The sequence below is a fragment of the Rousettus aegyptiacus genome, unplaced genomic scaffold (assembly GCF_014176215.1).
Source record: "Rousettus aegyptiacus isolate mRouAeg1 unplaced genomic scaffold, mRouAeg1.p scaffold_m13_p_1, whole genome shotgun sequence".
NCBI classification, from domain to species: domain Eukaryota; kingdom Metazoa; phylum Chordata; class Mammalia; order Chiroptera; family Pteropodidae; genus Rousettus; species Rousettus aegyptiacus.
In genome coordinates this window covers 117869895-117897761 of record NW_023416284.1, presented here as the reverse complement: position 1 = coordinate 117897761, position 27867 = coordinate 117869895, and the positions used below count along the sequence as shown (strand labels likewise).

The 27867-nt window shown below is 32.3% G+C and overlaps 1 protein-coding gene across 4 annotated transcripts in view; it reads right to left on the bottom strand.

Moving 5' to 3' along the window:
• SMAP1 (small ArfGAP 1) overlaps positions 1 to 27867 on the bottom strand; it is a 123585-nt gene that overhangs the window by 70371 nt on the left and 25347 nt on the right. For 3 of the 4 annotated variants that reach the window (XM_016157613.2, XM_016157610.2, XM_016157611.2), the window contains exons 2-3: positions 20083 to 20216; positions 2625 to 2710 (exon numbers count right to left, since the gene is read on the bottom strand). In XM_016157613.2, the coding sequence (XP_016013099.1) occupies positions 2625 to 2710; positions 20083 to 20216 (220 nt within the window). Of the gene's footprint in view, positions 1 to 2624; positions 2711 to 8583; positions 8705 to 20082; positions 20217 to 27867 lie in introns of those variants that run through there. The other variant, XM_016157612.2, reaches the window with a different exon arrangement.

The window sequence follows — 27867 nt, the reverse complement described above, 5'->3', positions numbered from 1 at the left end:
GAAGCTTTGAGAATTTTCTTAACAATTTTTAAGCATCCCACCGTCACTCTCCTCACCAAAAATGAAAATATGCTTTCATTGAGTTATTTTGAAAATTAAAAAAGATAATGTACATAAAATGTCAAACTCAGTGCTTGGCGCACAGCAAACCCTTAGTAAGCAGATGTTCCTTCCAACATTATATATTTATTGTGTCAAAGGTCAAGGATTTATTGATACCAGACACCAATCAATTCACTATAAAAATCTTATCTCCTGAAATTTTTAAAGACCAAATTATTTAAAAATATATGAGCAACAATATCAGAATAACTCATATCTCACTCATCTTTTACTTCTAGAAGGTTCATCATAAAATTGATGGTAATTGGTTAAGAAACAATATAGCTACCAACATATACAAAATGGTGCATAGAAGAATTTAACATGAAAGATATCAAGAAGCTATATATTGTCCTTCTCTGAGCATCTTCAAGGCACTGAAAAATAACATGGAATCATGTGATGGATAGAGTAACATAGAAGCCACTTTTATCGACAAGGTACCAAAAAGGATACTACCAAAAATTTTAAGACTCTCGAGTAATTTACCCCGTAATATTCAAGAGAAGTCCAAAATCTCTAGCTCAAACCAAACCAACTCCCCATACACATACACACAAACTTCTAGAAAAGGGAGATCCTTCAATTTGAGGAATCTTATATGTCAACTCAAGCTTGGGAGTGAGAAGCAGAAAGAAGAGGACTAAATTAGTACAATTAGCAAGCAGCTATTAACATCCACCTAGGACATTATTTGCTTGTTCTACCACGTTCTACTCCCCAGGGTTCTGCCCTAGGCCTTCATTTTTCAGAGAAGGAAAACAGCATTCCCAAGATTCTCAATAAAACCCCCCAAAAGAATAAAGGACCACCACCCTAGGTAAAGGTATCTTCACACAGCACTCTTCTAATCCTTACACACTAAGTGACTCTCCAATTTGCAATGCATTTCCTGCTTTCTTCTAGGGTCCAGACTAAATAAGTATCTCCATATGTGTGTTGAACAGACATCTCAACCTGCCCCAAGTAATGAAGCATGGCTCATTATCTTTCATTTCTAACCTTTAAACCTTTGTCTGGTACTGAATTCCTTCTCTCCACTGAATTCCATGGAACATCAGCCAAACTAGAAAATTTGGGGTCATCTCAGTGTCTTTCTCAGAAATTAAGCCAATTTTAACCTAATCCAACTACTCCTGCTTTCCCAATTACCTTCTAATCTTCCCAATTTCTTCCTGTCCATTCTCAATACCACTATTGAATTTAAATCTACATCACTGCTCTCAAATTAAGCTACATTAGTATTCTACATGGTCCCTCTGATTGCAAAATCTATGTGGTAGAAGTTAATGTTTCTACTGTTCCTTCTGCTTCAAAATGTTTTAGGCTTTTTAAATCCTTCAACCCTTTGGGCCAAACTACTCTACAGAGCACTGAAAACCCTTCACGATCTGGAAAATAAGCTTCTACTGCCACTTGCCCTTCAAAACTTTAATCTTGTCACATCAAACCTTAAATATCATGTTTCTTCACATGTTAATCTTTTATGCCTGATATGTATCTCCCACTCTTACCCTAGGGTCTTGTTATAATAAAAATAGCCTTGGATATCAGATTGCTAAATTTGTGGGAAGAAAGTCGGGAAGCAGAAACAGAACAGGCCAAATACAATACTAAATTTTTGTATATAACTTAAAAGGTTTCTATACAAATATGAAAATATATATAATGGCCGGTATCTACACTTGGAAAAGATCACCTTTTTTTCACCATCCACACAAACTATCTTAGTATACAAATGCGTAATGTGTAACTCGTCTTTAATAAACGTTTTATTGTCAAAACTGCAAATATCACCTTTGGATAGAATCACAAATACCTACAATCGATTAGATAATCTTATTTATAGAGCAGCACAATTCTGATGAGTTGCTTTCTCAAACTTCAATATGAGTTTGAAAACTCCTATAGAATCAAATGATTTTCTTTAACAAATGTTAAAAATATTCTACCAAAATGCCCCTGAGAATATATTCTATTCATTCCTTAGAGCAAATTCATAAAATACAATTGGGTGACCTATACAAAGAGGTATAGTGTCAACAGTAAATATTAGCATAAATTACTTCAGCACTTCCACTTATACTAAATATGTAATTTGCCTTTTAAATACATAACTGCAAACTACTCCACATAAATATAATTACTATATAAAAGTGCTCAAAAAAAATCTACTTGAAAATTATTTTTTAAAATACTCGAAATGCTCACAAGTCAAATCTCTAATAAATAGTCTAAAATAATAAACAACATATACTCCAACCAAGAGTTCGAGATCAATAATTAGTCATATTTTACACTTAGTAATAATTACATAAAAAATACTATATAAATCAAGTATTTCTAGATTCCTAATAAAATTTTACTACATACGAAGCACCGCTCAGGGCAAATCAATTTCTGTCTTTAATGGACAACATCAGTATGATAACATTCACATCTTCCTAAATACGGTTAAAATATGAACTGTAAAAATGAGTTAATTCTTTACAAACCCACGATAAAGAAATATTAAAGGATACTGATCTGTCTGTGGTCTTCGAAAATTCTCTGGAAGATTGGCTTCATAGAGTAGTCTTGCTTTAGTATTTCCCATATCTTGCATGCACTGTAATAAAAAAAAAAAAAATCGAGTATTTTCATTACTCATATGAACATTAAAAAGTAATTCCTATATACACATATATATGAATACCAAGTAACATTTATTGTTTCCTATATATACACGCATACTTCCCCTTAGAAAAATAATTTAAACCACAACTATATGAATTTAATTACTCGAGTTCGAAATAGTATATTTTTAATCTTTCACATTTTTTCAACATATGTGGATCTAGAATTTTCTAATGTCTTTTTCTGTGAATACAATACTATCTTTATTTATACTCACTACTTCCTAAAAGTGAATTCCCTGGGTAGTTTATGGGCAATAATATTACTGTTTTAAATATACCACTTGACCAACACTGCTGTTTCCAAGGTAACAACTCAAGATGAAATTTCCTTTGTTTTGACCTTCAAAATACTCTGGGGTTTCATAATTTACAATCAAGATCACTATGGAGAACAGATAAAAGAGATATAGTGCTGACCTAGAACACTACAGATTTAATTTCTTTGGAGTTATTAACCTCTTCAAAATTCTGCTTAAAGCTGTGGATCCTCTTCCTACAAAAAACTGTGCCCAAGGGCTGAGTTTTACATACAAATTCAAGAGTTCATTGGACCTTTTCCCTAAAATCTATAAACCTCAAGAGTAAGAACCACTGCTCAGGGGACATAATATAATTTAAAAGTCATTTCGACAAGTTTAATTAAGATTCAGTATTATCTATAAGTAAGGACTAGCCAAACAGTACTTCTTAGATATTCTATTACATTAGAAACTAACATTTATAAACAAGACATTATTGTATTATTTTACATCATGTACATAGAGCTTGAGCTCCTTAAAATGTTTTAATTGGTAGAAAAACCAATTTTTATAATTCCATTTTTTTCTGATTTCCTAGAGACATACATCTGCATCCCCGAGAAAAAAACAAACCAAGTTTAAAAGATTACTAGATGTCAACCTTCAGTTGTAGTCATCTCGTGTACACAGAACTTATCTTCATTCAAATAAAAAATACAGTGACTTTTCTCCCAAAGGAGAGTTTTAAAGTATGTAAAATACTAATACACTCACTTCTGGATCTCTACTCTACCCCACCTCAACATAAGTATTCTCTCAGAGTAAATGAGATTTCTAAGTCATTCCTTTAGAGATAATAAGAAAGTAAAGTAATAGGGATCTGCGAAATATACGGAGATAGTAAACCAAAAAAAAAAAAAAATGTGTTTTTTTGTTGTTGTTGTTATTTAGCATTAGAGATAAAACAAAAGCTAAGACAAAATAAACTCAAATTCAAAAGTGTGTAAGATGCTGATATAATATTGTATGTCAATTATAAATTAAAAAATGTGTATGATGAGGAAAAAGTTTAAGGTAAACTAACAGTACAAGGTCAGAGGACTCTACTACGTTATGACACTCTCTAGCTGAAGCACAGAAACTGAAGCACAGAAAGGTTATGTGATTTCCTTACTGAGGAATACAATGAACCAGTTACAGGGTTGAGGCTAGGATCAAGTTCTCTAGCATGAAGTTAGTTCAAGTAGAATATATAATTCTGTGTGGAGGGAGAAGAGTTGAGAAACTATTAGTGTAGCATTCCCTTCCTGAAAAAATAAAAAATGTTTTCCATCTCAAGCATTCAAATGATGCCGTATCTTTGTGCCACAGTGGGTATTTGAAAGTAGAGTGATCAAGTTATGTAATCATAAAGGCGTTGAATATTTGGAAAGAATGAGACCAAGAAAAAATATCTTAGTTTGTACAATATCTTCAATGAAGCAAGAAGTAACTTAGATAGAGCTCATAAAACTATGAAAATAAAAATATGAAGTTTCTATTAAGTAAACAAAAATACATGAAAACGTTAACCAAAAAAATTAAGAAAACTAAAAACAGTATCTACTATACATGCCATATCTCACTGATCCTGTTGGCATCCTTCTTTACATTTTAACATTTGTGAAATAGTAATACATCTTACAATTGATGTTATCTTACCATGGATTTTTCTTTCTTTTTAGTCCATAAAATGAAGGTGTATCTTATAATCGGCAATTTCTTATATTCAAAGAATATGACTGTACACATTTTTATATAAAATATTCTTTCATGTAGATCATTAATATTTTATTTTGGCAAAACAAAAATATTTAGAAACAAGACTTACATTATACCAAATTATTTTATGTTTTAGAAAAGATGCCAGCCATCACAATTAGACAAAAGAAAAAAATCTGAAAGGGAGAAGTAATGTTAAAATAATGAGTCATTCCTAGAGGAATCTACTGCCAAGTGACTTGGTATAAATGCAGTGGTGTGTGTTAGTTGGAATTGGGGAAAACAAGGATTCAATAATATCACAGATGTAGAAAGAACATTTTGTAAAGAGAAGGAAAACACTGGTAAGCCCAGATAATTTCTAAAAAGTAGACTAGACTACGATAGAAGGAGGGTCAGCAATGAAAAGATCAGTAGAGATGAAAGGTTAACAATTTGGAGATGATTAAAACTAGGGGAAAATAAACAGGAGCTGGCATTTTGAGAAGGTGATAGGAGTATGATACAAACTAGCTGTCCACAAAGTTTCAAGACATTACGGGTAAACCCGAAGAGCTAATTGTATCTGGTAATCAGTAAAAGAAAATTATAAAAATAGCCTAACAACTACAAGGACAAGTATTAGCCTCAATACTTTGTTTTTATATATAAATAATATATATTATAAAGTGTCCTTATAATATGTATATTATTATATATATTGCATATACATATATGACATTATAATTTTAAAAAAAAACACGATTTAGGCATTATTATCCTAATTTGACAGAAAAGGAAATTGAAGCTGCAAGCTGCTAAGTAACAGACCCAAAATTATTAGTTTCCACAAATATTTAACTCTCAATAGAACCAACATCAGCCAGTAGTTTAAATGTCTTAGGATTCATTCAATAAAATTGGGAACTATGTCCTGCAAGGGCTTATATCACTAAGCTCTTTGCTTTAGAGGCTCAGTTTTCATTTTACAGATGAGAAAAGTGAAGCACAGAAAGGTTATGTGATTTCTTTACTGAGAAATACAATGAACCAGTTACAGGGTTGAGACTAGGATCAAGTTCCCTCAGTCTCAATCCTTACTACCATGCACCAACTGGTCAAAACAAGTATCCATGAAATTTCAACACAAGATAGAATACTGAAATGACATTTTAATAATGTCATTTCTGTTATTCCTTTTCTTTTAGGTTTTCTCATACAAATGCTTTAGCAAAGTGCACTGTTGGAAAGAATTTTAATTGCTTATTCTTTGGCAATTTATAATTCAGTTTTCCAGAGCTGAGAAGAGCAGAATGGCTGCAAATAAAAGGACTAGGGGGAAGATAAAAAGCACATGCTTCTTTTAAAAGACAGTGCATTTAGGTAGAACATATTTTAAAATTAATATTATTTATTGTTCCTATTAAATTCAATCTGTCCTATTTTACCCATTAGATGTTCCTAGAAAGATGAATTTTACATTGTACTTTTTGAATGAACTATCTTCATCCAAAATTAGCACCATTAAAACTGCAAAAGAAGGCTTCACCTGAAAATGGTATAACAAATTACACTTAAGAATTCCAAAACCTACTATGTGTTTATATTTTTTTCCATATAATCTAGTACATAAAACAACATCTTCCCAAAGTCTCACACATCATTTGAGATTCAATTTCAAAAAATACTATTTGAAAAAAAAAAAAACACTATTTGAATTGAAAGGCTGAAAAGCATTTATGGGCTGATATAGTATCATCACAATCTACATAGATGAAGCATTTCTATATCTGAAACTTTTTATGTAGAAAATATTTCATACCCAATCCTAGTTTTTGCACTAAAAACAATAAAACCTACATTCTAAAAGAGCTGTAAATTTCTAATGTTTTAGAGAGACTGAAGAGAACTGAGACTGTCAATTTAAAGTTTTAATTGGCATCTACTTATCTGATTTGTGTAATTTAATAAACTAAAACACACAAAATATAACTAAACAAAAAATCAATATACCTAAAAGTGGGAATAGATGAAAAGAAAATAATAGGCAGAATCAATCAGTAGGCAAACAAATGGAAAAGAATTTTTATTTTTATGTAACAGTACTATATACGTGTTTTAAAAATCACTGTTTTATGTTAATGTGGTATCTCCGATGGAAAAAAAAATGGTAAATAAGCAGTCCACATAAATAGTTTTATGGGGGGGGGGGCCTTGAAATAAGAAGATAAAAGGGAACAGGAACAGACAGAAATAAACTGCCTAAGTTTAAATCATGTCAGCATCAGAAAATAATAATAAAAAGCAAAGTAAATGACAGGCCACCTGATATTCCAAGTTATTAATCCATTCTATTGAGAGTAAAACTTGTCAATTTTTTTTCTTTTCTTTATTCTTCCGAATTCTTGGAAAGCAGAGCTCTTTGTGAAATCCAACTCAGTAATACAACTACTACTGAGTACGGCTTCTCTTTGTCCTTGCCCAAATGAAGCCGAATATAGTCCAATCCAGGTTCAGTGGCTATGTTTAAGGACTGTGGCTCCTTGGACCTCCTCTCTCCTTCACTTTTGTGTATCCTCCACTTTTTTTCAGTGCCGACCTCCTATCTGTCCCTGTAATGTTTGTTTCCTGCACTTTCTCTCTCAGATACTAATAGGTACCTGGTTAACTACCACTTATTGTTAAACTAAAATTCACCCCTCCTGTATTAATTTAGGAAGCTATCTGCATAATTTTCATAAATTTTTATGTGTGTAATCAATTTGCCCTTCTAGATTTACTAGCTGTTTTAAAAAAAACACAGAATGGAAAAAAGAATAGCAACTACAAAATAAAGTACTGAGATTACTAATTTCATTGTTGCAGAAGATTAGGTTACAATGTGGCAATTAGATCTTTTAAATTCCCAAAGGCGAAAATGCAAAATATTAAAATAATAAAATCTTACATGTTAGTGTACAATGTAAGAATGCTACATATCTGTGTTAAATCTGGAGGAAGAAAGGTAAAACCATGTAAATGAAAACTCTTCTATCCAATTTTCTGAGGAATATATGGGGGAAAAGAAGACTCTTAACTACAGTTCAAAAGATCATTATGTAAAAATATGAAAACAACTAAAAATGTGTATCACCTGTATGTCTGTGTATGCATAAAATATTTCAGGAAGCATATATAAGAAACTGATAAATATAGTTGTTCCAGAAAGGGAAACTGGATGATTGAGTGACAGAAATGAGAGACTATGCACTTTATACCTTCTGTACCTTTTAAAGTGTGTACCATGTACATTTATTCCCCATTCCTTCAAACAATAAAACAGGGGAGCTAAATTAATCCTATACTGTTTCTAAATAAAATACTATCCAGAGGTAGCTTACGAAGGGTAGCCAAACAGCATTTGAATCAGAGCAAGGATACCCTCCCCTCACTGGTATCGTCCCACTTCTACTAGGAGAACAAAGTCTTCTGATCAAAGATGTTATAAATCAAATTAAATTAATACATTTTTATAAATCTCACCCAAGTATATCTTACATAAAAAATACACTGTAAGTATAAATATGGCATTTATTTACTAGATCTTTCCCAGTATCATTGTCATCTGAAAGATTACATCATTGAAATTTCAATGTTTTCATTTTTTTGTGTGGGAGACAGAATACTACTTGCTCTATTTTCTGTTCATTCAAATTTTTATAACATATAGACTAAGATTTTCAAACTGCCTTAGTTGAACGAATATTAAAAAAAGAAAAACTCAGTTAAAAAAAGAAAATGAGTATTTGTAGTCCCTGGATAAATTCTTCATGTCAGTGACTCACCTCTACTACCACTTGAAATTTTCCAGAATAGTTTTCTATCTTCCTCTCAAAAGCCACCAGGGTTTCTTGCATAGGAGCAAGCTTTTCAGGGCTGGTTTCAAGATCTTTTGGATTCCAGCTGCTGGAAAAGAAGGGCCACCATTTTTGGTCTCAGGAACTCTTTGGAAATATTTAATACAGAGTCCATTCCTTCAGTTTTCATAAAATTGTGTTTTAGGGGAGTTGTTCTCTTCTATTTTAACTATTCTTTTTAAGAACAAAGTAAGTAAACCACACATATTTAAAAATTAGAATTTTAAATGATGTGTAATTAGAGTGACCAGTTTTCATATTTTTCACAATTTCTAGTGATTTTTAGATCTTGATTTATCTGTTGTAGCATTTACAAACTGCTAAAATTCAGAAGCTGCAATTTTTAAGCAATAAAAGTAAAAGTTGTTATGACAAAGTTGAAAAAGTTTCACATCATCTTCTTTTGTCATCTGTACTTACTATGAAATTTATAGCACTAGAAGTCCAGGAATAAACTACTACTTTCATCCTAAGTGTTTAAGGCCCAGCTCAGGAGTCATCCTGGCTTCTTCCCTCCTCTGTCGGAAGTGTTAGTCTTAGAAGTCTTCTAACTGTTTAATATTTCTGTATGCTTCCCCCAATAACCAGCCCCATTGCCACTACTGTAGTTCAAGATCTAGTCATCCAATGCCTAAGCCACCAAAGGAAAAAGCCCTTCAGGTTTATGTTCTTAAAAGGAATACACAATTAAATGTCACTCTACAACTTATAACATTTTAAGAATTCTCTGCTTTGTCTCTATCCCCACTCCCTACCACTCGTAGGATCAAGACCAAGCCAACCCCTGGCAGCAAGATTCACCTTTACCATTTATGGCAGACATAACTGAACCCAATGCTCTGTTCACAGAAAAGTACCTTACTTTCTCAAATAGAACATGATTTCTCCATCTCCCTGCCTAAAAGGTCCTCTGCACATCACAGTATGTTTTTAGACATTAATAAACAAATAAAGGACACTATAAAAATAGCAATGAAACATTTAAAAAATTTTTTAATCTATCTCACTAGATCCTCACACACACACACACACACACACACACACACACACACACACACAGAGATGTGTGTGTGTGTGTGTGTGTGTGTTTTAAAGGAGCCACTACTAAGTAACTTGAAGTTACTTAGAACCCAGAAGTTACTTAAAACCAGAAGCCAGGTCTAGAGTTCCAAGCCAGTGCTTTGACTATGCCTGCTACATTATACTCATACAAACCAGGAAAGAGAAGTGATTACACCTTTAAAATACCATGTGTAATGAAATTAAAAATAATTATGTTTCCAGATGATCCCTTCATACAGGTATTCATTTACTGCTACCTAACAATTTCCCAACAAATACAGCACTCTATATAGGGACATGTATGCCCTTATCTTCAAATAAAGTATTATTCCTTTAGTTATATTCTCTCGGTTCCACCTAGTTAGGCAGTATAAAAATAACAGAGTTAATTAATGAAAGACTTCCACTGAGTAACATTTTACAAAGCTTTTCATTGCTTTGACCCAAAAACTATAGTCAGTTACTAGGAAAAAGAGAACTCTAAAAGCTATTACTGACCTTTAAAAATGTTTAACCTTAAAAGGTTAACAAATCAAGAAGTAAAATGCAGGGCACAACTTAGTACATTCAAATTCAAATTCAAAATAAATGTGATGTTTTCCCAAATGAATTAAAAATAAAAACTTCTTATTGAACTTCACAGATTAAATTTTGTTAATAGGCTGTATCAAATTTCTTACTTTCTTTACCTTACTCTTACTCTGCACATGTAGATAATACATAAACCCCCTTGCTCTGCTCTTCTTTAAGGGCACATTTAATGATCCTGGCAAGGGGTTAGCATAAATCTAAATCTACTTAAAAAGCTAAGTAGGTACATGAGGCCATGATTGAGAAATTTTGTCTTCTTGATGAAATTATAATGAGCATGCTTCCTACAAAATAAGAAAAAAGTTGCCTGACCTTAGGTTTTCTTGAATAAATGTATACCAAGATTTGTGCACTGAAAGTTTATTATGTGCCTGGTTCTCTAATAAGACAATATGAAAATTTATCTAAGGCTCAAAACCTAAAGAGATTAAACAATGCTCTAACACATCTAGGTCAAATATAATTAGATTATGGAGCTCTCCTAGTTTTAAGCTAGAATTTTATTCTATTAAATATAGCTTGTCATAAAAACTCTGTAATAATGGTGACAATTTTTAAAGCTCCCAAGAAGCTCCTCACACAAAAAAATTACAACTAGAAAAAACCAAAAACCGATGGACAATATTTACAACAAAACTTGGTGATGAAGTCTCCCCATAAATCCAAAATGCCATCGAAGCACTAATGATCTTTGGATCTGCATGATGCCTACAACTAATGGGGAGTTGGGCGATCTAAGAACAGAATAATAAAACAGTGAAGACAGATAAACTGGGAATTACAGTAAAGCGATTTAAGGAGAAAGTACATGAAACTGAAAAGATTTTTACCCAATTCAACAGCAAGTAAGTGTGAAGGGTCTGTGATAAGCTTAGAATAGGGAGAAATCACCTAGCCCCTATGAACTTTCCCAGTGTAACCGCAAGCTTCCCTTCCAGGACAAGGCCCCACACTAAGAAGAAACTACAGGGAAATGACTAAAAATTAAGCAGGACAAGTATAATGAAGATAAAGGAAAGAAAAGGTCCAGATAAAAGTGGGAGAACAGAGCAAGAAAATCTCAGAAAACATGTGACCTTATTTTTGAACATTACATGTAAACAACTGAAGAGAGCGGTCTGCTATGTTAGAATATCAATTCCTTTTAAAAGTAATGGGAAAAATAATGTCATATAAAAATAATAAAGATCAAATCTCATACAAAGTTATTGGAAGAGAATAAGAAGCAGAATAACATCTCCATAATAAAACCACACTAGAACAAATATGCCCAGAAAACAGATCATAACTATAGCCTAATTCAGAAAGAGCTGAAAGACATGTGAGTTAAAAGACATTTGAAATTATGAAAGAACATCTAAATCAGGAATTAAAAACACTGAAAATTAAAATAAAATCTCAGAAAGAATTATAAATAAAATAAAAAATATTTCAGAAATGAATATGAAATAAAATGGAACATGAGAAGAAATAAACACAACAATGGCCTAACAAAACTGGAGAGGCAATAGAAAAAAATATTTAAAATTTAAAAAAGTAATGAAAAGCATCTAAGACAAAGACAAATATAAGTCAGACAATGAAAATCCAACATATGGATAAGAGACTCACTAAAAAATAAAACTCAAAGAAAAAGGAATACTAAAAAATTAATTTTAAAAAAGTCACTGAAATAAAAATTTTTTTGAAACTACTATTGAAAGTGCATTCCAAGATATACCATGAAAATATTAAACAAAAGAAGGCCACAGTGGCTACAGGCAAATGCATAACTACGATATATCTAAACAAGTGCAATGCAACAAAAAAATAATTTGAGTCAGTTTATATTGCTTTAACTTTTCTAGCAGCCTCTTTAAAAAATAAAAATAAAAAACAGGTAAAAATAATCTTAATAATATGTTTTATTTAATATATCTTTCTCCTCTGCAGAACTCCCATAGAAAACATAATAACTTATCTCACCATCATCAATGTTGGATCCTGTTCCAAGTAAAACAAACCTGGACAATTGCAAGATTTATGGAAAATTTACATGTTAACTGCCTATCAATATTCTAGTTCCAGGCTTCTATTGTTAAAAGATGGAAGAGGTACCTCACAGAAATGCTATACTTCTATCAACTGAAAGCTACTTTATTTCACAAAATTAATATGTAATTTTTAAAGAATAAAATTTATTGTAATTTCATCTGAAATATATTGTCAAAGAGGAAAAAGACTTTAGTTTATTTTAGCCACTTCCATCCCCTACCTCTCATAATCCTTTATATCCCAATTTTACAAAAGATGGGCACAACATGACCGCCAATATAAGTACCTGTAATGTTAGTTGCTTTTTTAGCTACAGAGAAATATTTAAAGTATCTATCAATTCTCCTTTGCCTATTTTCCCTGTACGGATCCTAACTGATTAGAAGTTCAAGTTGAGGCCACAGAATACAGCAAAGCTTACTGATGAAGATTAGTGAAAACCCATAATTTTAGCTTAGAGAAAATTGTTTTCTAAGAAAGATCAAAAGTTTAAATTAAGACAAGCATGTAAATGCAATGACACATCTATTACTAAATTAAACTAAAGGCTACAAGTTACCGTACAGATTTTTCTAGGAACAACAAGGTTATAATAAAAATCTAACCCATTTAGCCAGTAATTTTTCCTTATGAAAGAAAATCTAAAAGAGTAAAAATATTTGTTCAAAACATTTTTTAGAGCCTGTCTTTAACTTAAACTGAGAAATACTGTCACATTTTTCTGAATTATCCAAGAGTACAGGAAATTTTTATCCTATGAGGTGAAATCTGACATTTGGAAAAAGTTGAATCACATCTCTATCTGTAACATACTGATGTTTATGAACTGCTGTGGTAACCAAAGAGGACTGAGCATGCAATCAAAGAATCTCAAGAACTGTAGAGACTTCAGAGAAATCTAAAGTATTCACCATCTGTCCATTCAATACTTGAATACCAGCTACGCATTTCCAAGTGGCTGTCCAGCTCTGCACAAACCATTCCAGTAATGGTAAACTCACTACCTTCCAAGGAATTCAATTTCAGTTTAAGATGGTTTGAAATACTACAGAGTACCACCTTTCTAGTATGTGCATATATTACCTTGGAATTTCCACAAACTAGCTTAAGTTATACTCCTTATGACTACTATATTTTTTGAATTTAAAAAGTATATAGGAATATGGGGAGAAAAGGATAAAGACCAAGAAATGAAAAAAGACACCATATAAAAATATAAGATAAATTGGGGAGAAACACTTGTTTGTTTTTTTTTTCACTTTCTCCATTCTCCCCATTGCTAAAGACAGCAAACATTATCTCACAGAATTATATCAAACCAAAGATTGTTCTCAGCATGCCATTAAAAAAAGCAGAGTATTCCTAGTAACATAGGTGGCCCATCACAAAGACTACAAATACACATGCAATATAGTTTTTAACTATTGGAAGCTTACAATTCGGTTAACTCAACAAACATGCAGGAAGGTAAATAATATGTTACTAGATAATTAAGCACAATGTATACTCATAAGAAGTTTTTATTAAAGTAGGGATTTAAGATGGGTTTTAAAGAATGGGAAGAATCTGACTTGACAGAAGGAATATGCAAAAAACAATTTCCAATAAAGAAAACAGGAGAATCAAAAACAAACAAACAAACAAACAAAAACAAGAACACAACATCAGATTGCTTCAATAAGAAAAGCTGTCTCTATAAAGTCAAAGCAATCCATTGTAAAGCATCTGGAATACGGTCTAAGTCATAGGATGAAGCCAATGGCAGAGGTACCTGACTATGAATTTAAGAAAAATAGTACTTTTATGAGTCTCAGAGAGAGCCAATGCAAATCTCTAGGAGCAAGGTACAATTGTCAAAGCAGGGTTCCAGGCAGATTATTCTAGATACGATGTGTTAAACAGATGGAGAAGTAAGAATAATAGAAAGATCAGGAAGAAGCTAACGCCTTAGATATGGTGCAAAAAATGAGAATGGAAAGCAACAGAGGAACAAAAGAACTAATAGAATGTAGAGGCACAAGAAAAAGAACCTTTGAACACCAAAAACTTTAAGATTAACTGGAACAATGATATTAATTAAAAAGAAAAGCCAGTCTAAACAACCAGATAATTATTTTTTAAAAAGATTTGTCAAGTTCCAGATAAACAGACATCTACCAATCTTAACATTTACAAATGGTACACATTAATAACCATAACTGTAGCCAGAATTTTCCACACTGAAACAATTTCATAAATCCTTTTTTCCTGTTTTTATATGGAACATATAGAGGTTTTGTTGATACTGCTATAACGCAATGGTCAATTCTGACGTTCTATTCTATACTCAAATGCATAATGTTATCTGACAAAAAAACAAAATCTATGCCTGGTCATGTGTATTCCTTTCTCTTAACTTCTACCATTGCATTAACAGCTGGTTTCCTTTGCTTTGTTGTGAAGCATTTTTCATAATGCAACAAGATTTTTAATTACTTCACAAGAGTTACTGAACATACGAAGATAAGTAAAATTCCAGTGTCATGGAATCAAACAACCTAACTCCAGCCTCATAGAATGTACAATTAAAATGGATGCTTGAAAAAATTACCAATTACTTCATGGCAAGGATATCCAATGTTTCCTAAGAATGATAAATCCATGAACAACAAAGGTCTCCAATAGGCGGGCATTCTGAAAAAGAACTAAAACTCATTGTAGAAGTCACTACTGAAAAGAGAAAGGAAAACCATCTACACACACACACATACATACACACACACACACACACCCATCCTAGCTGAATCCATGAGAATAAATGAGTTTTCCTATGGAGAAAAACAAAGGAGCAAAGGGCTAAAGATAAAACTGTAGAAAATATCCATCCAGCAGGAGGGAAAAGTAGAAACAGAAATAGTAAAATATTCAGATACTAAATAAAGTAACAAAATAAAAAATGTGGCACGGTAACTTTTGCTTCTTTTACAAAGACTCAAGAAGGCAGTGGTTAGTGTCAAGTGAAGCAGGAAGATCAAGGAGGAGGAAGAAGAGTTGGATTTGTCCATTAGGGATAAGAAGTGATCTTTATGAGTCAAAACTTAACAGTAAGATGGAAAGAGAAATGCGTAAGTAATTATAAAAATAAGGTAAAGACATGAAAATTGCTCAAGAAATTCAACTGCTAAAGGAAGATAAGAGCTAGCCCCCATAAGACTAGTGGCTGGCACAGTGGGAAGACTCGCTGGGAGGACTCGCTGGCTGAATGAGCAAACAAATTAAGTAGAGTATGGCAGAATCAAGGGATGTATGTTACGGAAACAAAGGTATGAAGGGGACGATTTTAGGGAAGGGGGAGGGTAAGAGGACATGTTTCGAAAAAAAAAAATTAAAGATACCTCCAAGTGAATATAAATTTTTGATTAGGTAAGAAAGAAGAAAGGCTAAGAATAAAAATAAAGGCAGAGAAACTAGCAGCCAGCACCTTCTTTCACTCTGCCTCTTAAAACAAAAAGAAGAAAAAATAAAAAGCAGGGAGTTCAAGCAGAAACAGTCAGAGGTGGAGAGGGAAGAAAACTTCTATTCTTTTGTTATAAGGGTAAATAATGATGTGAAAAGAGCTAGGTTTGAAAACTTCCCTTCTAGACCAAAATGTAGTCAAAGCTAAAGTAAAAATGGTAAAGATATGAAAAGAGGGAATGGAAATGCCTATGAAATGTTTAAGGTAAGTTAAGGAAGGATAAATCAATGCTTATGGAAACTGGACAATTTCAAATGTAAAGTTCTCCAAGATATATTTTATAAATGAAAATATTTTAGTTTCATGGCTTTAGTGTCCCCAAGAAAATACAAAGTATCATATCGGTAAATGACACCAGTAAGCAATAAACAAAGAATCTGTGAGAGATTAAAGATTTATAGATATACGAAGTATTAAAAGTAGTCCAAAAGTTATAAAGATAAATATCAAATATATGGAATATATGCTGCAATATGGACAGTCTTACCAAGATGTTTTATTAGGCAGCACAACTTACAAGCCTCTGTACAAAGTGAGCTAAGAAACTTGAGAGCACAAGTAATGTTTTCTCTATGATAAAAATAAGTATTCATTTTAACTCTTTCAATGCACACAATGAAAAATGATTAAGAATTTTTAAACAAAGGGTAAAAATTAAAAATAACACTTGAGGTTAATGAACCAGTCAGTACAAAATAAAAAAAGCTACAGTATTTATAAAAGTATTAAAAAAACTGGTCCTTTCCCAAAAATTGAGAAGTATCTGACAATAAACCCAATATCAAAGACATCTAATCTGACCATGAACCACATTTTAAAAAATATTGATTAAAATTTAAGGTAAATAACTCTATTTTTATGCTAACAAAAGTCAAAATAAGTTTTGGTAGGCAAACTATTTTCTTTTAAAAACAAGCATAGAGCAATTCTAACACAGCTATAATACAGCAGATGCCCTAAAAACTGACTCTCACATTCACAACTGATATAAATATGGTATACATATACCAGTTGATAAGAAAGCTTGAGGCGAAAAATACATTTTACAGAGTCACATAAAAAAAAAAAAAAACATTTTTATTTACTAGCTTCAATGGACTCAGAGATTTAATCACATTTTCATGTTCACTAATATAAAAGATCTAAAAAATTGAGTATGATCTTTGAAAATTAGAAACATGATTTTCATGAAATGTGGGGTGGCTGTAGGGGAAGATGTAGGGTAGAATTTATTCAGTGAAAGTATTTCTCTCTATAAATAAATACTACCCAAGTACTTTTCATATCAAAGAAATTCCTATAAAATACCATATGAATAAAGAACACTAAATCACATTGTGATCTTTACTTTCTCTAATCTGAATTGAGTTAGAGTTAATAAGAATGAACTCCGAAAGATAAAAATTCCAATGTATAGCAACCAAAGGGTATAGAAATCAGCACAGTAGTTGCCCCTGGAATACCTGACTAGAAACTGGCACAAGGAAACTTTCTAGGGTGATGGAAATGCTCTCCATTATCTTCAATGGGGTGTTGGTGACATAGTATAGACATCTACCAAGACACATAAAACTCACTTATGTTTGTAAATTGTTCTCTCTGTTATGATACATCAACTTTATAAAAGCAAATAGACAGACAGAATGCCAAAGCACAGAGCTGGATTATATGGAACATATATATCTACCACCTCAGGAAACAGGATATGCTTAAATATGAATAAGAAGCAACCTCAATAGACAACTGACATGATTAACTAACTATTCATCTCAAAATGCCTTAACATCCAATACTACTAAAAACAAACTGTTTTTCACAAATATTCTTAAAAATTCATTTATACGCAATAATATCACACAATTAATCAATTTATTTATTTACTCAGTAGTACATTTAGCAACCAATTCATCACAGTAGACTCACCAGAAAGTTAAACTGCTTAAAATCTGAAAGATATTCAAGGCAGCAATACTGAGGGTCTTATAAAATGAAAAACTGAACTAATACTAATAACTGACAAGCTAATATTATTGTTTAAAATGTGCTAGATACTGTTCTTAACACTTTACCCATATTTATTTATTTGATCCTTACAGCAATCTACAGAAGTAGGTACTATTACTATTTTCACTGCAAAATGAAGAAACTGAGGCATGTGAAGTTAAGTATCCACCTGTAACCACCCAGGTCTAAGTCTGGCAGTCTGACTCTAGGGACAACTTTCTTAATCACTTTGTTCTACTGCCTCTCTAGAATCGGTTCCCTTTAAGTTTTCTAGGCTAAAATAAAGGTTGTGTTCTGTAGTTTGGAATCTTGGGGACTTCACCACTTTCATGCTAATTTACATTGCACAGTAGTCCCAGAATGATTTTTAAAGAACAGCTTTGGCTTTCTTGTGATTACTCACAAGGCTTACCACAACAATACTGGATGGTACATCTGTGTCTATTCTTTTTTAAGCAAAACTTTATTGTCTACTCATGTGGTTTTTTAAGTGAGTGCATCCAACCTTTTTCAAGGAAAACCTGGAAGACGAGCTCTGTGGCATATGGAGCTATGCAGAGAATTCTCTGGTGACAAGTACTAATCAAAAGTTTTACATTCTAAAAAGATTCTTATTTCAGGAAGTTGTTAGTTGGAACCATACAAATAGTGTTCAAATACAATTTCAAAAGCTAACACTTAATAATTGTTTTTCAAAATCCTTACATTTTTAATAACACAGTAGTATCTTACTGTATACCTGTAAACTATTCCACAGAAAACCAGTAAACTGTAGCCCCCTGGGAAGTTCTGATCTAAGCTATAAGAAAAGTACAGATGCTCACCTCAAATAACCTGTTGTTCAACTCCTTTCAACAGTCTAGTTGAGAATAATATTTCTGGAGAACTGAATTGTCCAAGGATTGCACATATTGTCCTTAGTTTAGAATAAATTATTAAAAAGGAAATACACTTTGGGTTTTGAATGTTTGTATCTCCATAACCCATTACAAATGCTAAGTTACATTTTCAAGCTACACTTCACATTTTCTTGAAGACAACTTCAGAAACAACATCCTGAAATTTGCTACCACAGTTACTACAGAGATGTTATTAAGAACGCTGCATTATAATGAACTCAGCTCTGCTTCCTCAATATAACAAGAATCTTGAAAACACATAAAGTATCAAAATTCCTTTTATGCCCTAGTCAGCAAAAAGCTCAAAAATTTATTGAAAACTGAATGAATTAAATGATGCTTGTCTTTATTACCTGAAGATTTCTACTCTCTTTTCTTCTGAGTGTTTTTGAAGTTTAATTTTTAACAATACTTAAAAATATTTGCTCCATCTAGAATTTTTTTGGTATAAATATGTCTTCAGTATACAAGTTTTAGTTTCTTTAACCAAATCTATATATCTTTTGTTATGAACTGCTCCCCTCAGAATTCTATTCTATTCTTTCTACTCTTACCCTCACATCTCATCCATGCCAATTTTTGTGTTATTTCCGTTTTTTCTGATTGTAATACCATTGAGGTTCAACTATATATATTTGCATATTTAGCTTACATACTAACTACAAGCTCTCTGAAAAGGGCATAAGAAAAAGTAGTGTAATTTCACTGTGAATTATAAAACGAAACCAGTAGAAATAATCGTTTTTACATTAGCATCAACCTTAAGGGTTAGAAAGCATGATTTTTGAGAATTTAAGATTGTCATAATGGAAAAATGGCAAACCCTTAAAATTACAAATTTATCTCTAACAAAGCTAAAATCTTCAAGACAAGTCCAAATTAGTCATTAGAACATTTGCGAGCTTGACTTTTTTCCAAATATTAGGCCTTGCCTGCAAATCGAGAGTGTCTCTGTACAGAAAGAAAATCTTGAAAGTTAGTTTTTAGATGAGAGGTGGTTTATTCTTTATCTTTATCCAGGCTCCCTCTACTGACCACAAAACAAAAGAAACTATGGAATTTTACTGGCAAATTCCATCAACACAAGAAAAAGGAATTCATATTTTAAATACTTCAAAAATCAACATTTTAGATAAAAATAGATTAAAACCTGACTTCACGATAGCCTCAAGAAGAAATAAACACTGCTATTTACAATTCAAAGAACACTCAAATTTTATATGTGACACATACCATTTTAACATACTCCTTCTCGATATCAATTCTTAGATGCAAAAAAGGTTAAAGATTTTAAACTTATTTTAAATATTTTTAATAATTTTTCAGTAAGGATATGTTTACCTGTATCTGTTCTGGCGTCCATTGGTCTAGGTTGACTGACTTGACCCTGGATATATGAACCCCAAGATTTCTGTGGATTCCAGCACATCTGATACAAATAAATACACCGATATTCCAGGAAGCCCATCGGGGACCTAATTGAGGAGAAGAAAAAAAAAAGCCAAGTATTAAAAACTACAATAAATATCATGACAACAAATAAATTAAACATCATTTTCATTTTTATACAATTATAATGGATGCTTACAAAATTTACATGCTTAAATTTTCAAATGGCACTAGTAGTAGCTTGCTAAGAAGAAATGTGTCTTGGCTGTGCTGAAACATTATAAATTAACCTGCAAGAACCACCTTAATGAGCTTACTAATTGTGCTTTCCTAGAAACTGTCCCCAAAATCTAAGAATTTAAAATTAATTTGTGAAGTTTTTTCACTGGATTTGTGAACCAGTAGTAGTAATATTCCACAGTAAAAAATAAGTTCTTTATTACATGTGTAGTGTGGTTTAAAGATTACCAAGAAATAAAAATCAAAGAGAGTCTTAAAAATGAAACATAGATGTTAGTAAGAAATAGACAACCAACCTATAAAAAAAATGGGCAAAAAGGTATAAATGGGTAATTCGCAGAAGAAGAAATACATAGGCAATATAAACATATAAAAACATACACCATCTCACTGGTAATTAAGGGAAATGCCTTGTAAAGCTATAACAACCCCCATTTTACAATCAACACATTGAAAAATTTTTAAATCTATTAAGTGTTGGCAAAGATGAGAAACAACAAGGACTACCTCAAGAAGCCTTAGATCAGATTAAACTCAAATACAACACTGAGACTAAGAAATTTAACAGATAAACTGAGGTGTGCTAGAAAATGTCAGTGCTTTGGGTCATGGTCAAAAAATTCTGAAAAATGCTGTGTAGAAACTCACATAAGTATATAAAAATTAAGCCTTAGCTGTATTATATTCTTCATACCTTTGAATATTTTTTCTTGGTAATTTTGAATGTTATTTTCACATATTGCTTGCATAATTAAAGTAACAATGAAAAAATAAAAGTAATATCTGGAAATTATGTCATATATTCAGACACACATTTAACTGATTTATACAAATCATTTGATTATAAAAACATATATACAGTAAGAGATAGCAATAAAAATCAAGCTTTTAAAAAATTTTAAGCTTCTGTTTTAGGTGCATACTTTTTATCTACAGGTGAGCATCGATCTACAAAATAACACTGAAGCCAGTGATTATAATGCAGTAAAATTACCCCCCACCTCATTCCTTAGGTGGTAGGGTATGCATATACACAATTTATGCCAAAATGTCCTGCTTTTAAATTTAGAAATTATACCTAAAAACCAACAAATATCTGGGACATGCTCTATTTAAATATTTGTTTGATTGTTACAAGTGTCAAGATGAATCAGAAGCCAAAAAACCATGTATTGTCAACCTATGCTGCCACTTTTGAGCTGTATAAATTATACTGGACCAGTAACAAACTTGAAGCAACAAAGTTCTCACCTGTTAAATGGAATTAGGATTGGCTGTCCTTGTTACTTAGGTGAGACTTGTATAGAAAATATTTGGGGAAGTCCTAGCCACAATAATCAGACTAGAAAAAGAAAAGGCATCTAAATTGGAAAGGAAGACGTAAAGTGTCATTATTTGCAGATGACATAATACTATATGTAGACAACCCTAGAGATTCCACCAAAAAGAATCCCATTTATAATTGTATCAAAAAAACCCCTAGGAATAAATTTAACTAAGGAGGTAAAAGACCTGTAATCAGAAAATTATAAGACACTGAAGAAAGAACATGAAGAAGACACAAATAAATGGAAGCAAAAGTCATGCTCATGGATAGAAATTAACATCATTAAAATGTTCATACTATGTAAAGCCATCTACAGATTCAATGCAATCTCAATCGAAATACCAATGACATTTTTCACAGAACTAGAATAATTCTAAAATTGACAGGGAACCACAGAAGACCTCAAAATAGCCACAGAAATCTTGAGAAAGAAGAACAAAGTTGGAGGTATCACATTACCTGATATCGAACTACACTACAAGGTTACAGTAATCAAAACATCATGATCTTGGCATAAAAACAGACACACAGATCATGGAGCAGAATAGAGAGCCCAGAAATAAGCCCACAACTATATGGTATAAGTTAGTCTAGTCAATAAGTGCTATTGAGAAAACTGGATACACACACACATACATACATACACACACACACACACACACACGAAATGCACTGCTTTCTTACATCATATACTAGAATAAACTCGAAATGGATTAAAGACTTAAATGTAAGACCTGATACCATAAAATTCCTATAAGAAAACATAGGAAGTCAATTCAGACACTGCTCTTAGTAATATTTACCTGATTTATCTCGTCAAGAGAAGCAAAAGAAAAAAATAAACAAATGGGACTACAGCAAAGACATCAGGAAAATGAAAGACAACCTACTGAATGGGAGAAGATATTCATTAATGATATATCTAAAAAGGGGTTAATATCTACTAGAGGGAAGGGAGTGGAGAGGGGCAGTAGATGGGAAAAAATTAAAATTTCTTCAATTAAAAAAATAAAAATAAAAAAAGATTTAATACCTGAAATACAGAAGGATATCATACAACTTAACACACAAAAACAAACCATCTGATTAAAAAATGGGCAGAGGACCTAAACAGACATTTCTCCAAAGAGGACATACAGGTGGACAAAAGACATATGAGAAGATACTCAGTGTCACTAATCATCAGAGAAAGGCAAATTAAAAACCAGAATGAAACATCATCTCGCACCTGTCAGAATGACTATCATCAATAAATCAACAAACAAGTGTTGGAGAGGATGTGGAAAAAAGGGAACACTTCTGCACTGTTGGTGGGATTGCAAATTGGTACAGCCACTATGGCAAACAGTATGGAAGTTCCTTGAAAAATTAAAAATGGAACTACTGCATGACCCAGCAATTTCATTTCTGGGTATTTTTATCCAAAGAAATCCAAAACACTAATTGGAAAAGATATATGCACCTTCATGTTCACTGCAGCATTATTTACAATAGCCAGGATATGAAAGTAATCTGTGTGTCTATAGAAAGGTGAATGGATAAAGAAAATGCCATAAAAAGGAATAAAATCTTGCCATCTGCAACAACATGGATGCTAACTGAAATAACTTAGAGAAAGACAAATACCATATGATTTCACATATATGTGGCCTCTAAAAAACCAAGCTAACAAAAAAAACTGAAATAGACTTGTAGATACAGAGAACAAACTGATGGTTATCGGATGGAGGCTAGGAAAGGTGGGTGAAATTGCGAAAGGATTAAGAAGTACAAATTGGTGATTACAAAACAGTCACAGAGATATAAAGTATAGCACAGGGAATATAGTCGATAATACTGGAATAATCAGGTATGGTACACCAGGTGGGTACTGGACTTATCAGTAGGGACACTTCATAAATTCTGTAAATGTCTAATCTTTATGTTGCATATAAAACATAAAGTAATGTAAACATAAAGTAATAATGTTAACTGTAATAGAAAATTTTTTAAATATTTTGAAAGTTTTAAAGTAATAACAAATACAAATTATTGTCATAAAAAATTCTTTTTCTAGAAAAGTTTCTATATTTGTCTGCAAAACAAATGTATCTTAACTTTCCTTAAAAAACGATTTCCAAAAAGGCAGTGAATCAAAAGCACAATGGGAAAACAAAAGATTTGCAATGCACTCCAAGTGCAGCTTTATTTTTGTTCTCAAAATAGAATGATTCCCCTCAGAATATCTGCTGAGGGACCCATACGTCATATACAAATGAAGATTTTTCTTACAGCACACTTTTTCTCATGTAGCCAATATTATGATTGAATGAATGATTTGGGAAGCATCATTTGCATAATGTATAGTGACTGTCCAAGCAGGTAAAAAGCTACAGTACCCAATACAGTGGTGCATTTTTACTATACCCAAAGATGATAAAGAGATTAATGTATATAAAAGCATGTATAACTATAGTGTTAGCAATAAGAGAAGAAAATGGCTATATTACCATTGAGCAAAAGCCAGCTATAATTGTTAGGTGAAGTTTAGGTTTTATATAATAAAATCTAAGGCTATAAAAATCATTTCATTGACTCCTGAAAGGAAAAAAATTTTTTTTTGCTATCTCCTATGGGAAACTTAAGCCCCACTTTTACCTACTGAAATAATAATATAATTTTGTCAATGCATCCTTCTTTGGAATTAGCTATCATATCTTAACAATATAGTTAGGAATTCCCAAAAACAGATTTTGAAAACCTAACTGAAATTACAAAGGGATTATTCACTCTAAAAAATTAGCCTGGCATATTTACCTAAAATTGCGTTGATAAAACAAAAGATGCTCAACATGATAGTCATTCAATTATTGGTATGAAATTCTCATTTTCCATTCACCAAACTATTCAATGAGTACTTGCCAACTCTGTGCCAAATAAATTCTGTTAAAAGACGATGGACACAAAGTTCCCAGACTCAGGAGGCCAAGCCAAGTATAAACAGGTATAATCATTTAAAAACAATCAGGTGAAACCTAGTAAAGTTCTAGATGAATAAACCCTTCCAGCAGGCAATCTTATCCTCCCTCCCTCCTCTCTCTCTCCTTCTCTGTCTCTCTCTAAAGCACATGCACTTACACACACATACATACAGGTTTATCAACTTATATATGTAATATGACATATCGATGTGCATATATACACTCTTACACACACAACACACCTGACAGCAATATTTAAAACCACAGGTGACAATGTATTAATTTAATCTCAACAAGTATTTATTTCTATAAGAGAAGGATATAAATGCATCACATGGATAAATATAATTTTGTTAAACTTTTATAAAAAAAAAAAACAGTAACATTTATGTGTGTATAGACACAAATACACAAGAAAATCAAGTCATGCTGTAAAACATTGTTTCTCCGGGTCACAAGCAAATAAGGCTGAAAACCACTATAAATAAACTCATACATGTGTACAAAAAAACATGTACCAGAGTATAGCAGTACAGCAGCATGGTTTCTAAAAATGATTAGAAGTAACTTAAATGTTCACCAGTATGATTAACACAATATTCAATGGAATATTACACATCAGTGAAAATGAATAAACTGCACATATCTACATGGATAAATCTTAAATATAACATGGAATAATCAATGTTAGCATAATATGATACATATGAGGGGCAATGAGGAAACAAAGTATGTCAGAAGGTACACAGATCTCACAGAGGAGGCAAAGCCAGAATTGTAATTCAAAGGCTGACTAGTAGGCAGAGACTATGCCAAGGTACATTCTTGGCAAAGGTTAAAAAAAAGTGTAGTATGGTAGGGAACTCTCGTATTTCTGAAGGGCAGAGTAAAAGAATATTGGGGACATTTTTCAGGAGACAATAAGAGGAGGCCACATAATAAAAATAAAAAGTCTTATGTGGCAGGCTAACGGATTTACCCTTGCTCCCACAGAGAAGGTCCCTAATAGCTCTTCCAAGTTCATCATGGCTCTCTCACTCACATACTATGATTACGCATGCATCAGATGTAAACAACTGAGGCAGCATCATAGTAGTGGATGCGCAGGGAATGGGACACACATCAAAGTAGTAAAAGAATTCAAAATTGAAACTATATATATATCAAAATATTGTCCAGGATCGAGCATGAAACAAGAAAGATGCCCTTTCTCTTTTGCTACAAGGCCCTCTGTTCTTTACCCAAGAGTGACCAGCCTTTCATTGTTCATGATAAGCTATGTTATGGGTTAGATATGCTTGTCAATCACCAAGAGAAGCAAGCAACAACCCATGAAAATATGTTTTCCACATTGTAAACTGAACTACATACAAACCTACAAAAGTTTGTGATGGTGGGGTGGAGGGAAATTGTTGCAAATGAGCATGAGATCTTTTTTTGTTTGTTTCAAGTATACGGTATATTGGTTAGACATTTATATAGTTTATAAAATGATCCCCGATTCCTCTTTCTCTCCTCTGGCTCTACACCTAGCCATTACGTTAATGCTAACTGCATTCCCTATGTCGTGCTCCCTACCCCAACACCATCGGTCAACTACTAATTTGTAATTCTTTAACCCTTCACCCCTTTCTCCCAAACCCTCAAAACTGCTCCCCTCACCAGACTGTCCTCTATATTTATGATTCTGTTTTTTATTAATTTGTCCTTTTTGTTCCTTAGTTTCCACATACAAGTGAAATCATATGGTATTTATCTTTCTCTAACTTATTCCACTCAGCATAATAACCTCCAGGTCCATCTATGTTGTTGCAAATGGTAGGATTACATTTTATTAATGGCTGAGTAATAATCTATTGTATATATGAACCATAACTTCTTCTGCAATCATCTGTTGATGGGCATTTAGGATGAGAGATCTTTTTTAATAATGGAATTATTGTAAATTTCAATTATGGTGATAGTGGCAAAACTCTGTTAATATACTAAAATCACTGAAATATACACTTAAAATAAGTGAACTTTACAGTATATAACTTATATCTCAATAAGGCCATTAAAAAAAAAAACCTGCATACATTTCTGTAATCATAGACATGAAATATCATAAATATGTTTTAGTGCTTTTTTCTTCCTTTACCAGAAAAGAAAGAATGGTAGCCAATAATAGAATTATTAGTTGAAGTTGAGAAGACACTGTTAGATCATCTCAGTATGAGCAGTCCTGGCAGTATACAGAAATGTCAGGCAAGAAGCCATGGTATCTGACAATTGATAAGTATTAATTTTTTCATAAATGCATATCCTAATTAAACATGGTAGCTATCATCTTTTGGAAAGTGGCTTAAAAGTTCAGATTTTTCTTTTTACTTTTTAATTTTTAAGTAAGATGACTTGCATTATATGAAAACAAAAACCCAAGCAACAAACCCTAACAATAAGTGTTTCTTAAAGAAATCAAAATATAATTCACCAACTGTGTTGTCAAAATCTTGACCTATCACTAGACCCAGATCTAACAGAATGATAAAGTTTGGTGCCATTGTTTCCATTTTAGTGTTTCTAATTATACCATTATCCAATTTTTTCTCTCTCTCTTTCTAACCAAGTGTTGTCATTCTGCCCCATCCAGGCCTTCATTCCTTGGTAAAAACTTCAACTGCCAAACTTCAATCGTTATGTACCTTGAGTTCATGAAGTTACTCAATGAAGGCAGCATAATAGCTCTGCTACAAAGACCTGGATTTGCATCACCAGACACTTATGGCTATAGAACAATAGACAAATTATATGACCTCTCTTAAATGTCAGTTTCCACAACTATAAAATAGGGCCAGTTCATCTGTTCCTTTTAGAGTCCTCTGAAATTAAAGGACATGAAATATACAAATACCTAGCACAAAGAGAACTACATCCAGCAGTCCCCTCTTACCCATAGTTTCAATTCTCCATTGTCAACTGTGGTCCAAAATTATTAAATGGGAAATTCCGGAAATAAACTATTTACAAGTTTTAAATTGCCTGCCTTTCTGAGTTGTGGGACAAAATCTCTCACTGACCAGCTCTGTCCAGGCAGTGAAATGAATCATCCCTTTGTTCAGTGTATCCAAGCTGTATATGTTGCCTATCTGTTAGCCACTTAGTTGCTATCTCAGTTATCAGATCGACAGTTCTGGTAACGCAGTGCTTGAGTTCAAGGAACCCTGTTTT